Source organism: Enhydra lutris, unplaced genomic scaffold, assembly GCF_002288905.1.
Source record: "Enhydra lutris kenyoni isolate GAN:26980312 unplaced genomic scaffold, ASM228890v2 scaffoldscaffold62, whole genome shotgun sequence".
Lineage (NCBI taxonomy): Eukaryota > Metazoa > Chordata > Mammalia > Carnivora > Mustelidae > Enhydra > Enhydra lutris.
In genome coordinates, this window is record NW_019154146.1 from 5,273,309 (window position 1) to 5,285,728 (window position 12,420).

At 38.0% G+C, this 12,420-nt stretch overlaps 1 protein-coding gene across 4 annotated transcripts in view; it reads right to left on the reverse strand.

Moving 5' to 3' along the window:
- The window catches only part of LOC111158650 (QKI, KH domain containing RNA binding), a 157,422-nt gene that overhangs the window by 4,122 nt on the left and 140,880 nt on the right, over positions 1–12,420 (reverse strand). For 2 of the 4 annotated variants that reach the window (XM_022520830.1, XM_022520831.1), the window contains exons 5-7: positions 4,941–5,028; positions 3,278–3,577; positions 476–550 (exon numbers count right to left, since the gene is read on the reverse strand). In XM_022520830.1, the coding sequence (XP_022376538.1) occupies positions 476–550; positions 3,278–3,577; positions 4,941–5,028 (463 nt within the window). Of the gene's footprint in view, positions 1–274; positions 2,558–3,277; positions 3,578–4,940; positions 5,029–12,420 lie in introns of those variants that run through there. The other 2 variants (XM_022520834.1, XM_022520832.1) reach the window with 2 other exon arrangements.

A 12,420-nucleotide genomic window follows, 5' to 3' on the forward strand; every position in this document is an offset into this window, starting at 1 on the left:
TTCCTTTACTTCTCTCATTAAAGCACCATCCGCTCAGTTCTTTTTGCAAAACCAACCCAACATTTCAGAACAATTAAAAGGTAAATTTTAGCAAAAATTATGACTGAAAAATAATTAAGGTGACATCAAAATTTAATAGCTCCCCAAATGGACTAATTTATGTTTTAGTAGGAATATATCACAGTACATACTAATATAGGATTTAATAAGTTAAAATAGGAAGGGAGCAAAAAAAAAAAAAAAAAAAAAAAAAAAAAAAAAAAAAAAAAAAAGAAAGAAAGAAAAGAACAAAGAAAAGGAAAGAAAGAAAAAAAATCCCAACCCTTAAATCTGTCAATTATGACAAATCAATTTAGAAAAAGAAAAGAAATGGTGTGCAGGTAAGCAGTTATATTTTTCCATCAGGTGTGGTGTTGCAAATATTATGGACACCCAACGCATTTCTTATAAACAAGAACTGCAGAACTAAACTAACCTCGGTCTGCGGTCACAATCCTTTGGTAAGGATGGACACGCATATCGTGCCTTCGAACTTTAGTAGCCACCGCACCTAGTTAAATTGCAATTACCAAGACAAAGTTAGAAAACATTCACAAGGGAAAAAAACAAACATTAACAGGTTTATCAAAATGGATTTCAAATGTTCATTTACTACAAAAGTTTCATTTTAAGAAACACGTTAAGGCACAGTAGTTTTAAAATTAACCATAGCATGTTGTGTATATATGCGTCTATTAATATTGCATTCATTTCAATCTCTTGGCCTTAACCTATTTTATCCATTCATTCACAATCCCAAGTTACAGTATTTCATCAACGCTATTAGATCCAAACATATTTAAGCTTTACTATTCACATATTCACTGAAGTGCCTTTCTCGCAGCAGGACCACTTAAATAATGCCGTGTTTAATACTGACAATTATCTGCTAACCTTAAGACCACTTCCAGAGTTGATCACTTAAAAAGGTTTAAAAGCAAATCTTAAAGCCTACAGATTGTGGTTTTAAACTTTGAGTCAATAAGTATGAACTGCAATGAATTAGGTGATTAGTAAAGCAAACAGTATAGTACACTTAGCAGTCAGTATACTACTATACACTCCTTTATAAATTACCGTTACTTTGTAAGATTACAGACGAAACCAAATTAATAACATACTTTTACTTTCTATCAGTGTGCAAAAAGTGCAAGTAAGTCACTGACTGCTAGGCTAAGCTCCCCCCCCAACCCCCCCACGGAGGCTGCTGAGACTAAGCATTTGTTAAATTCAGATCTGATGAGGGTTCAGTTAAGACCGTTCTTGAATTCTTAGCCTTTCGTTGGGAAAGCCATACCTAAAGATAAAAGGAAGGGAATTAAAAATTAGTCATCAATGAAGATTTGATGCTAATACCAATCTCCTCACTACCACCAACACACATGTCTGCATCTGTTTTGAAGGGCACTGCTTCTTTTAAAATAGTATGATGTGAGGCTTGATATATCATGCATGTTATCTGTGTGCAAATTTATTATAACTTAGCGATTTGAAATAATTTTCTCAGTTCTCCAAGTGCTCAATGTCACGTTTTACTGCTTCGGTGGCCAAGAGAGAAACAGGACTGGTCATTTTGGTCATTTAGTTTATGCCAATTAGGTATCTGTACATTGTGCTTTTGTCAGTTTAATAATTAAGTATTATAAATAAAAACTTCCCAACACAAGAAAAAACACAGTGCTTAAAATGAGAAACTGCAGTGCCTCTTGCTGTTTCTAAGCAGTAAACTGGTCCATCACCCCTTTTTCATTTTAGATAAACTAATCTTAGACAAGTATAATTCCACGAGGCAAAATCAGCGAGATCTTGCAGTGAGAGTGCTGGACAGCAGCTGGTGGCTAGAGCGCCAGCCCTGCAGGAAGCAACAAACTCCTCGAACAGACGCTGTGCGTGCAGCAGAGAGGAGCTCTGGGGAGAGGAGCAGGCATGGGGCCACAGGACAGAGCGTTAACAGAAAGGAAAACGTAAACAGGTTACATGTTACATGTTATTTTAAAAATGCTTCGAGAAATGTGCAACAGAAACAAGCCTCTCACAAACAATTCTATAGTATAATTCTGACCTGTGATACTTTATACAATGATTTAGAGATAAACGGAACACATGTACAATAAAACCTATTTGCTCATGGAACAAAAGGCACCTGAGTGCGTGCACACACACAGATAACATACAGAGCATTGTGGCTTTCTTTAATTGAACAACGAATTTTCAAGTTTGAATCTTAGTGTCCGGGTTCATTAAAGACTTCCAAATTTTTATAAATCAGTATTAATGCTGGAAAAAAAAACCTTAAAAGATCAAAGTCCTAAGAGTCAACAGCATGCATGCAGCACCAAGGTCATATACAATTCAAGGAAAAAAAGTATTCAAATTCTGTCTGGTAAAACAAAGGGGCAGCACGGAAACAGTTTGTCCCACATTGACTGGTCGTGTTATAACAGCTGCTGTATTCTAGTCCTTCATCCAGCAAGTCAATGGGCTGAAATATCAGGCATGACTGGCATTTCAATCCACTCTATAAAAAAAAGGCATCAGTAATGTCTTTTTCAAGCACACCACTTTTTGTTCATGTAAAACCAAGCGTTCATAGTATGATCTTAACTTTTGCCTCAAATGTGATTCTGTAACAATGACTTGGTATTTACTTATCGATTCCATACTGTACTACTGAAACCAGAGGAGTTTCTCTTATGACTGAGATTAACTAGAACTTGAAAAGAGAAAAACTGGGAAACCTGAAGAATCCAATTAATTTACCAGGTCTCTTTCATATTTTAAGTGATCACAAATATTAGAAAACACACAGACAGTAACAGCAGTTTTAAAAAAGATCTCAAAATATTCCCACACAGAAACTTAAAATTTAGCTGACAATTAAGTACCTCCCTAAGATGAAAGGAATCTAACTACAGGCAGTGCAGCTAACGGAGGGGGACAGGCCAAACTCAGAATGACCTCAGTGATGGCACCGGTAAAAAGTATTTTCTGTTTAAAATGTTTATAACTGATTTACCCAACGTGAATTTGAGTTACCAAAGAGAACCCAAGCAAATTTAAGGTACAATTCCTTAAAAGGGGAGCCATTAAGAGAGGCCGAAATAAAACAAACTTTAGGCTTCTGTCTTCCTAAGGGAAACTTGTCTTGCCTCGCTAAAGCTAACGCAATCATTTCAAAGTCTGAGGCACAGAAGTTATGAAGAAAAATACTGCCAGCCACACGGGGAGAACAACTTACCTAATACACCACTAGGTTCAATAGGATACTCAAGAATTGATGTAGCTGGTGCCAACGTGTAGGGGTACTCATAGGGTGTGTAGATCAAACCAGCTTCGGGCCCCGGAGGAACTATTGCAGCAGTCGGGTGAGGAGTTCCGTTTGGCATGACAGCGGTCTGTATTTGTCTGATCAAAGGCATTATGGTAGGGCCAGCTGGCGTAGGAGTGCGCAGGGCAGCTGGCGGGAGAACAGGCGCAGGCCCAGTGATAATCCTTGGGGCAGCCTGGGCTGTTGCTGCAAGAGAAAAGGCAAGGGCTGCTACAGTAAGCAAAGAAATGCAGGAGGAAGTGTAGAGACAGCAGTGTAACATGTGGGAAATGAGAGGGAAGTAGGAAAAAGAAAGGAAAAGCAGGAAAGAAGAAAAATAAAAGGAAATCATTAGTACATGCGCTGATCACACAAAATGCCAAAGCACACTGATCAAATGCAAACAGCTCCCCCTTTCCCAGTGTGATTAAGAATACATGTGCAAAAATTAACAAGCCACTGTAAAAAAATTTAAAAAAACAAAAACAAAAAATAAAAAACAAAAAAAAAAGGATGAGACCATTAAAACAGGTTATATTTAGTTCATATATTTGATATATCTATTTTTTAAGATCTCATGAGACTAAAGATACATGCAGAAGCACATGAAAACACTTGCATTAAAAGATGTTAAAAATTTTTTGGAATTGGAGTCCACAGAAATACAGTTTTGGCTTATTTCTAAAAGGACAGCTTAAGTTTCAAATTAAGAAAAGAGTAACTTTTATGTATTAACCGACTAACTACTAGTTTTATATATCTTTCCTGCATCTGTAATGAACTTCATAGAAAAATATTAAAAAATGTCCCACTCCTAAATATAAGACTGTTAATGATCTACTCCATTTTGTAAAGCAACCACTTCTGAATCCACTCAAGTGCCTCTACTTTGGAAAGTTGGCTAGGACTTTAAAATTCTACTTCTTTAAAAAAAGAAAAAGCTAGTAATTTAAGTAGAAGATTATGTTCATTGAAAGACCTGTGAAGCTTTAATTCCCTCACAATGTAAAACAGCAATCTTCTTCAAGTTTATGAAAGCATCCAGAGATATATCTAAAGGAAAACTGGGATTAAAAATAATATCACCTACTGCTCTCTGTGAACTCATTCACATTTGAAATCAACAGAGAAAAAACTGGAGGGGAACATTAGCAAGCAAGGTGAAAGGACAGAATTTGACAGAAGGGTCACTGCTTTCAGATACATTCCAAATTAAATTTGCTTTAAAAAAAAAAAAGTTAAAAATTTTGTTTTGTCTTTTGTATAAATATAACAGAATAAGCTAGAAGCCTTAAATCTGTAGTTAACAGAATAGGAAATTTCCTGAAACTCTTGAATTTAGAAGTTGAAATTTCACCAGAACAATAAAGTTTATAAACCCAAAACTTAGTTAGACATGCTGACACAGAATAAAGGAGAATGTCCCCAATTCATGAAAACAGTAAAAATGGGACTGTTAGTCCCGTATCAAGTGACCATTATTTCGAATCTCCACTTTGTCTCACTGATCTTGTGTTGTGTTGCCAAAAGGAGACAGGTCTGTGGACCCAGCAGCTGCTACGGCTATAACCATGGACCTCAGCCTCAGGCTTACGTGATTTAATGTTGGCGTCTCTGTAGGTGCCGTTCAGAATCGCAAGCTCCATCAGCTGCATCTTCTTCAGGCTGTCTTCTCCCTCTGCCTGTGCGTGGAAACACGAGAGCAGTAAGCACTTAAGATGGGCCGCGTCCATCACAGCCGTATTTACTCACAAACCTTACAATAAGAAATATGTGACTACAGCCACTGTCTTCACTCAAAGGAGCGGGGGGACCACAGAACCAAAAGGTGCTGACATACTGATACCCAGAATACCCTCAACCGCCCCTAGCTACATTTCCGTGTGGACATTTTTTATGTAAACTACACTGATTTATTAAAGTTCCCCCAAAGCTTAGCTAAATGGAGTAAATGTTAGTCAAGATTAAATGTAGTGTATTTATTCTCTTAACCATCATTTTGTAGCACATTCAGAAACTCAATGTGCTCATTAAAGGGGGGGGGAACCACCAACAATGCACCAAAAAAACACGCAACCCCCTCCCCAGCCCCCACCAAACTGGGATTTTAAACATGTAATATATGACGGTGGTATTCACATATGAGAATTCTGTTTAATTTTCCAAAAAGGAAACTTTAATAAAATCACAATCATAAGAATTTCTAAAATTTGAATATATATTCTGCTCTCTTATGCCAACATTCCTGTCTCCTCTCAATTAGTAAATACTATCATCGTTCTAAAGCAAATCTATCTTTAGGGCCACCGTATGGTACACTGTCTAACCCCTGAGACATTTAAAAGTAAAAGCTCTTAACAACTATGTGACCGTGACAGGCTTTAAATACCAGGATTGTCTCTGACCAGCAAAATGTTTGGCCATCTCGTTTACCTTGGACTTGCCCCACCCTTTCTGTCGATTGTTGTCACCCCTGTTCTGGTCACTACTGGTGTATCACCAAAACTACCACAGTATTATGTTAATGGTATCTCTTCTCCAATCAATCTATACAAGAGTAAGATTAACTGCACAAAACACAACTTTTCTTCTTAATGTTCCTTAACATTTTTATGTCTTAAACCCTTCTTAGTTTCTTGCTATCTAAAAATATAAACCATTTAAGCTATCTGTGGATCTGGGCCCAAATTATCTTCTCAAGGTAAAGCAATTAGTTTTCCACTATTTTTTACACCTTTCTTCTACCATAAATCAAATCACTCCCTGTTATGCATCTCTGTGCATATTTCTATTTCCCCTATCTTGAATGCTCCTCTGCATTCCACTCTACCCTCCTTCTAAATCCTACCTAATCTCTGCAAACTCCCAACCTAAATGTCACCTCCTCAAAGGGCCCTCCTTAGATTATACTGTTTCTACCTTGATTTATAGTTTCATGTACATCACCACCACCAAAGTAAGTTCCTTGAGAATAGAGCCTATTTCTTATTTATCACTGCCTATATTCCCATTCACCCTGTCCCACAAGTTATTTTTGCTAGTATTTCTAAATGATTGGTACGAAAAATCTTTTAACTTTATTTCCAAATCTCAAATGTCTAAATCCTATAGGGTAAGCATTAGCTACAGCAAAAGAAAGCAGCAGATGAAGGTCCATTTACCAAGGTTCATTCCTGAAGACGGTGCTAGGATACAGTGGAACTATGTACTACTCACATGTATTATGCAGTATCTAATCCTCGGTACTTAATATTTAAAAAAAAGTAACCCAATGACACTTTTTTCTGACCTGATTCAGAAAGGAGCAGGACCAGATGACAAGCTTCTCTGTCCTCCCTACCTACTGCAAATGTCAATGATACACAAAACTCTGTCCTCTGGCACTACAGCAGCAAAAAGGGTACTATTATTTATAGTAAACAGAACTGCTAAATTAGCTTTTAACAAACCACAAAGAATTAAAAAGATGAATGAAAACATCACAAAGTTAAAGTTTAAGGTGTCACTGCCAACTTTTCAAAAACCTACTTTGTAGGAAAAAACAGAGGAGACTTGAACGCTCGTGGAATTACTATTCCTTGACCCCTATGAACTTGTACAACGATGATAGAGAAAAAAATTAACAGGATTTCTTTGAAAGCCATAGAAATTACTTGTTAATGGTAAGAAAAGCATCAGCAAAAGGGACAAATTAGCAATCCATTATCTAACCCAAACTCCTTAAACTTGTTCCCTGAAAGCTAGTGATATTTAAATCTCATCAAATCATTTCAAATTTAAGTCTATACATAGTAACGGAGTATCAGAAACATATAAATTATACTCTACATTAAAAAAAAAAGAAAAGCAATAGGTATTCCTTCATCACTTTCAACAGTGAAACAATGGTACGTGTTTGAAAACGTCATCAAGTAAGAGAAATAAAGATGGAAGAAGTTATGTGACCTATTGTCTCAGAGAGTGCTGCAGAGGGAAGAGGGACTGGAATGCACATTTTCACCCAACTGTTTTTTTGGATAACAATTTAACCACACTCATTAGCTGGTGATGCAGTATTAAAACAGAGGAGAAAGCCAAAGAGAAAGATGATGGAAGACATACATGTGTGCACATCAAGGTTCCTGCATGTATGTATTGACCTTTTACAGGGTGCAGGACACCGAAAAACAGATGTAGGGTCATAGACCTCCCCCTCGCCCACGCAAAAGGACAGCAGCACAGCTTTCCCTAGGCAGCCGCAATGGACTCTGCCACAATGACCTCGCTGGAGGCCACTAAGATTCACAAGTCATGAATTACAGTATGCACACTGATTACATCCCATTACGGCGGGCTACACTAACACCTCCTAGCAGAGCACAAAATTGAGTTCGGAAGCTGGAATTTAAACATGGTGGTCTCACTCCAGAATTAGTTTCACTCTGGCATCTTCATCACTGCTCCCCACCTCGCCCGCCATTCTGTACGCACAGAGCATGATGCTGTGCCTCAGGAGTCCACAGAGTTCATTACAGAATTACTCTAACAGAGAAGTGGTTAGTTAAACCTTCTTGTCCTGGTTTTGCCAGTGAAACTTGACATCATATTCCTGCCTGAATGCTGCTGAAGGGGTATGCCATCTCTCTTTCCAACAGAACTTCAGATAAGAAAATGTGCTGGTTTCTTAGGTAATTTCTCCTGAGTTTTTCTATAGTCCTGGAGGCTCTAGAGCTTCTGCCACTCAGGCTTCATATCAGGAGTTTATCTGATGCTTCCTCTTCTCTCAAAGATAAAAGCTGATCAAACAAGGCATCCTGAAATCATACATCTCAACTCCAGATGTTTCAAAAGGCATTTCTGTAGAACTTGCACAAGAACAAACACCTCCATAGAGACGGAATGCCGACTTCTCCTTCTGTAACAAAAGCAGCTGTTCTTGAACAACCAAACCTCACGTTGTAGAAGGGTATTTTATAATGCTGAATCAAAGTGTTCATCTAGAACTTTACAAATTCTTATTTCTCATTTGCTCTGTATTTTGAAATCCGAGACATAATTTATATGCAGTGGAATCCTGAGATCTTAAGGGCAACATTCAGTCAGTTTTGATGAATGCACATCAAGTCACAGGATGGTTCGATCAACTCAAAGTTCCACTGTGCCTCTTCACACGTTAAGATCCTCCCCCACCCTACTCCTGGAAACCCCCAATCTGATTTTTGTCACCAGTTTAGTTTTCCTATTCTAGGATTCCATGTAATGGAATCACAGAGTACATACACTTCGTGTGCCCCGGCTTCTTTCACTCGGCATTATTCACGAAACTCTTCCGCACTGCTGCACGTGGCAGCGGCATACTTGTTTGGACAGCTGAGTTGTACTCCATTTATTTAGCCACTCTTCTGCTATGGCCACTGGAATGTTTTTGGATATTGTGCATAAAGCCACTGTGAAAATTCTCATGTAAGATATTTTTGTGAATGTAGTTTTTCCGCTCCATTTTCCGAACACACACCTAGACGTGGAATTACTGGGTCAGAGGATAAATGAATACTTCTCTCACATTTTCTATATGAAAAGCATTATGTAGAGGTTACTGAAACATCAGGAACAACATACCTTTGAAATGCAGAAGTTTAAAAAATATAACAAACACCTGCTAACTTTTCTACAGGTCCACTGTCCCATATCTAAAACCTGTGGCATCCTAAGTATTTTGAGAATTTTTCAGATATGTATAAAGATGCTATACCAAGGATTACATAACACCCCCCTTGGGTCTGGAGGAATACTGCAATAATCCAAGCTGTGACAAACATAAAAATAATACACTAAGTAGGATAAAGACAGATTATTTTTCTTTTCTGAACTTCTTGGGGGTTTACAATTATGGAAGACAGATTATGAATCTGTATAAATAATCTATACATAATTATCTATCATACTCTATAGTCTATTATAATAATATTATAATAATTTACAGCTACATTACCGGCTATATTTAACAGCTATGTTAAAGTGACAGAAATAGGTCATGGTTAATACTAGACTGAGAATGCAGAGGTCTTAGCATTTTAAAGTAGAACAACTTATACACTGCTCTATCTTATTAAAGCTAGATATCAGATTTTCATCATCTAAACATTTACACCTTTATAACACTTCTGTGGCACTGGTACTGCGTTATCCCTGAGGCCTAGACAGGTTAGGCAGCTTATCTAATGTCGCATATGGTCACACTGTCAAACTGCCTTCTAACCCAGCATACTCGATCTAAACTCCTTATCATACCCTCTCCTCGGTGCAGTGCCTTTAAGTGGAATTATCCTTTGGATTCATCGAAGACCTCAAGTAAGAAATTAAGAAAACCATGTTTATTTGGCAGCTTTAAATTTATAAAGTACACATTAAAACAAACTCCACTACAGTAATGTAATTAATTACAAAAGAGAAGTGAAGCAAATGTATGAATATTTCCAAATCATTAAAACGTGATTAGTAAAATAATTTTCCTGTAAGAAAAGCCTAAACTCTCCAGCTTAGCAATCAAGGCACTTAACTTCTGTCTATAAGCAGCCTCATTTGCAAATATTTTGCATTAGCTAAAATCGTCTTCCCACTGTTCCTAGAAGCCTGCTTGTGCTTTTTTGCCCCCAACGAAGACAAGATCCTATCTAGAAGCATCCTCTGCATAATTCTTTTGATAGCCCAGATGACTGGTCCCTCCAGAGTGTATTTTTTCCTAATCACACCCACACATAATGGGTATCATTTTCCTAAATCTATGTTGCTCCTTTTGGGATACTCAATCCTATATAGCCATGTACTATCTCATTTTTTCTATTTTTCATGTAGCTTTCAGGAAATTTCTCATGTGACTTATAACCATAAATTAACCATTAACCAATTAAAACAGTCTTCTTATAGCTCCCAATGCCTTGCAAACGTGAACTTGCTCACTGACATTAAAAAATTTGATTCTTTTCTATAAATTTAAAATAATGAGTGGTGAGACGCCTGGGTGGCTCAGTTGGTTGAGCGTCAGTTGGCTCAGGTCATAATTCCCAGGTCCTGGGATGGAGCCCCACACTGAGCCCAGTGGGAAGTCAGCTTCTCCCTCTTCCTCTGCCCCTCCTCCTGCTTGTGCTCTGTCTCTCTCTCAATAAAATCTTAAGAAGAACATACGTGAGTAGAAAGTTTCCTAAACATAAAAGAAAAAGTACATGACTAATTCACTTAGCTGAACAAGAAATTAGTAAGAAAAAAGAGAAAATGGAGGGTGACAAAAGTTTAAAAAAATTTTCATACCAATCATTACTTGTATCTGGTCTGATAGCTAAAGAAAATTTGACAAAGAACATAACTGACTTAAAGCTAAATAGAGGCTTTTATACAGGAGAGAAACAGAACAGAATCTGTCTTTAAAGGCATATTCTGTTATTTTGTGAATGGATTGTTTGGGGCTTGAGTACGATCAGAGAGAGACCAGTAATGAGGAGCTTGACCTCAGCCCCAGTGACAGAAAATGTACCGGACTGGCGTGGAAGTAGTAACAGATGGACAAAAATAACTCAAAAGGACTTGATAGCTAGTTGGATATAACAAGTGAGAGAAAGGAGACATTAAAGAATAATGTTCAGGTTTGTGGATTAAGCAATCAAGTAGATGGTGGCTCCATTTAATAAAGGGAAAGGCGGAGGGAAACGGAATCAAGAGCTCTGTTTGGAAATATTAAGTTTGAAAATGCTAATACCTTGGCTTTTTAAATAGCCAAGTGGAGATGTGAGGTACAGAGCTTAATGTAAATCTGCGACTATTTACTCAAACTCATCCCGTAACGCTAGTAGAAAAATTAACCTCCCACCCTATTTGATAATATTTTTCTCCTAGATTATGCAGATTATTAAGTTTCAAACTGACCGGCTCTATACTTTTAACAGTGGGTTTAGGACTCTTGATAGTACTCTCTCTTCTTTGCAAGCTGGTTCTGGTAGGCTCTCACAAGCGAGATGCACAGTAGAGGGCATTTAAGCAAGACGGAAGAACCATGGAGGGGAGAAGGGATGCTCCTTCCCGTGCCAGATATTCTCAGGCTCCACACTTCCTTCCCAGCATTTCTAGAACAAGCTTTCTTCTGTCACCCATGAGGAACAGGACCAGCCAACCAGTTTATCTACTCCTCTGAGCTACTGTGCTTCCTGTATCAGCCAAGTTCCACCTCTGCACAGAACTTTCTCACAGCGCCTAAGGTCGAACAACAGTACCAATCTCTCTCTTTTCTCTCCCAGCCCTGGGGTAAGAGCTGCTGCCTATAGTTGCTCAATCTGTATTACACCCTGCTCCTTTTGTAGTTTTCAGCACATGCTTAACCAATTAATTCATTAATTCTCTCCACTGGAAAACCTAGTTTGGCTTTTGTTTTCCTGATACAAGGAAGTGGCTCCCCATTACTACTATTTCATAGGGCCTGAACTTCCCAGACTGGCCTTTATGGCCACACCAATTTCTTTTAAATCACCAACTTCATTTTGTGTCAAAAATTTATGTGGACTCCATGATGATCTATTATTTCTTCAGATTTAAAAGTTGCTTGATTCCACCTTCCTTTCTTTTCCCAATCTTCAATGTTAAGAGATGACTAATGAGTACCTACTATGATGCAGATACTGTGCTAAGTCCAACACAAAAAGAATGATGTTCACCAACTAAAGAGCATGAGAGAAATTGCCAGAACCGTACAGAAACCCAACACTGCAAACATGTATCAGAACTCCATGCTTAGGTGGAGAGGCAAAGGCACATCAGCACCATTGCTTCACCTTGGCAATACAGTCCGATTACTAAAAGGTAATGTGTAAGCCCCCGCTTCCAATGATATGCGAAGACAATCTTACTGCTTTGTTGAAAAATTCGTAGGTCAAAATGTTACAGACACAGTAAGGGGAGAAAAATCTTGGCGTATCTTACACTATTTGCCATTACATTCATTATCCCACAAACTTCCACTTAATCGTAATACCTGGTTTAGCAGCAACGACTTACCAAAAATAAAGCAAGACAGAGAGGAAGACGCGCGAGGCACTTTCCTTAGCCAG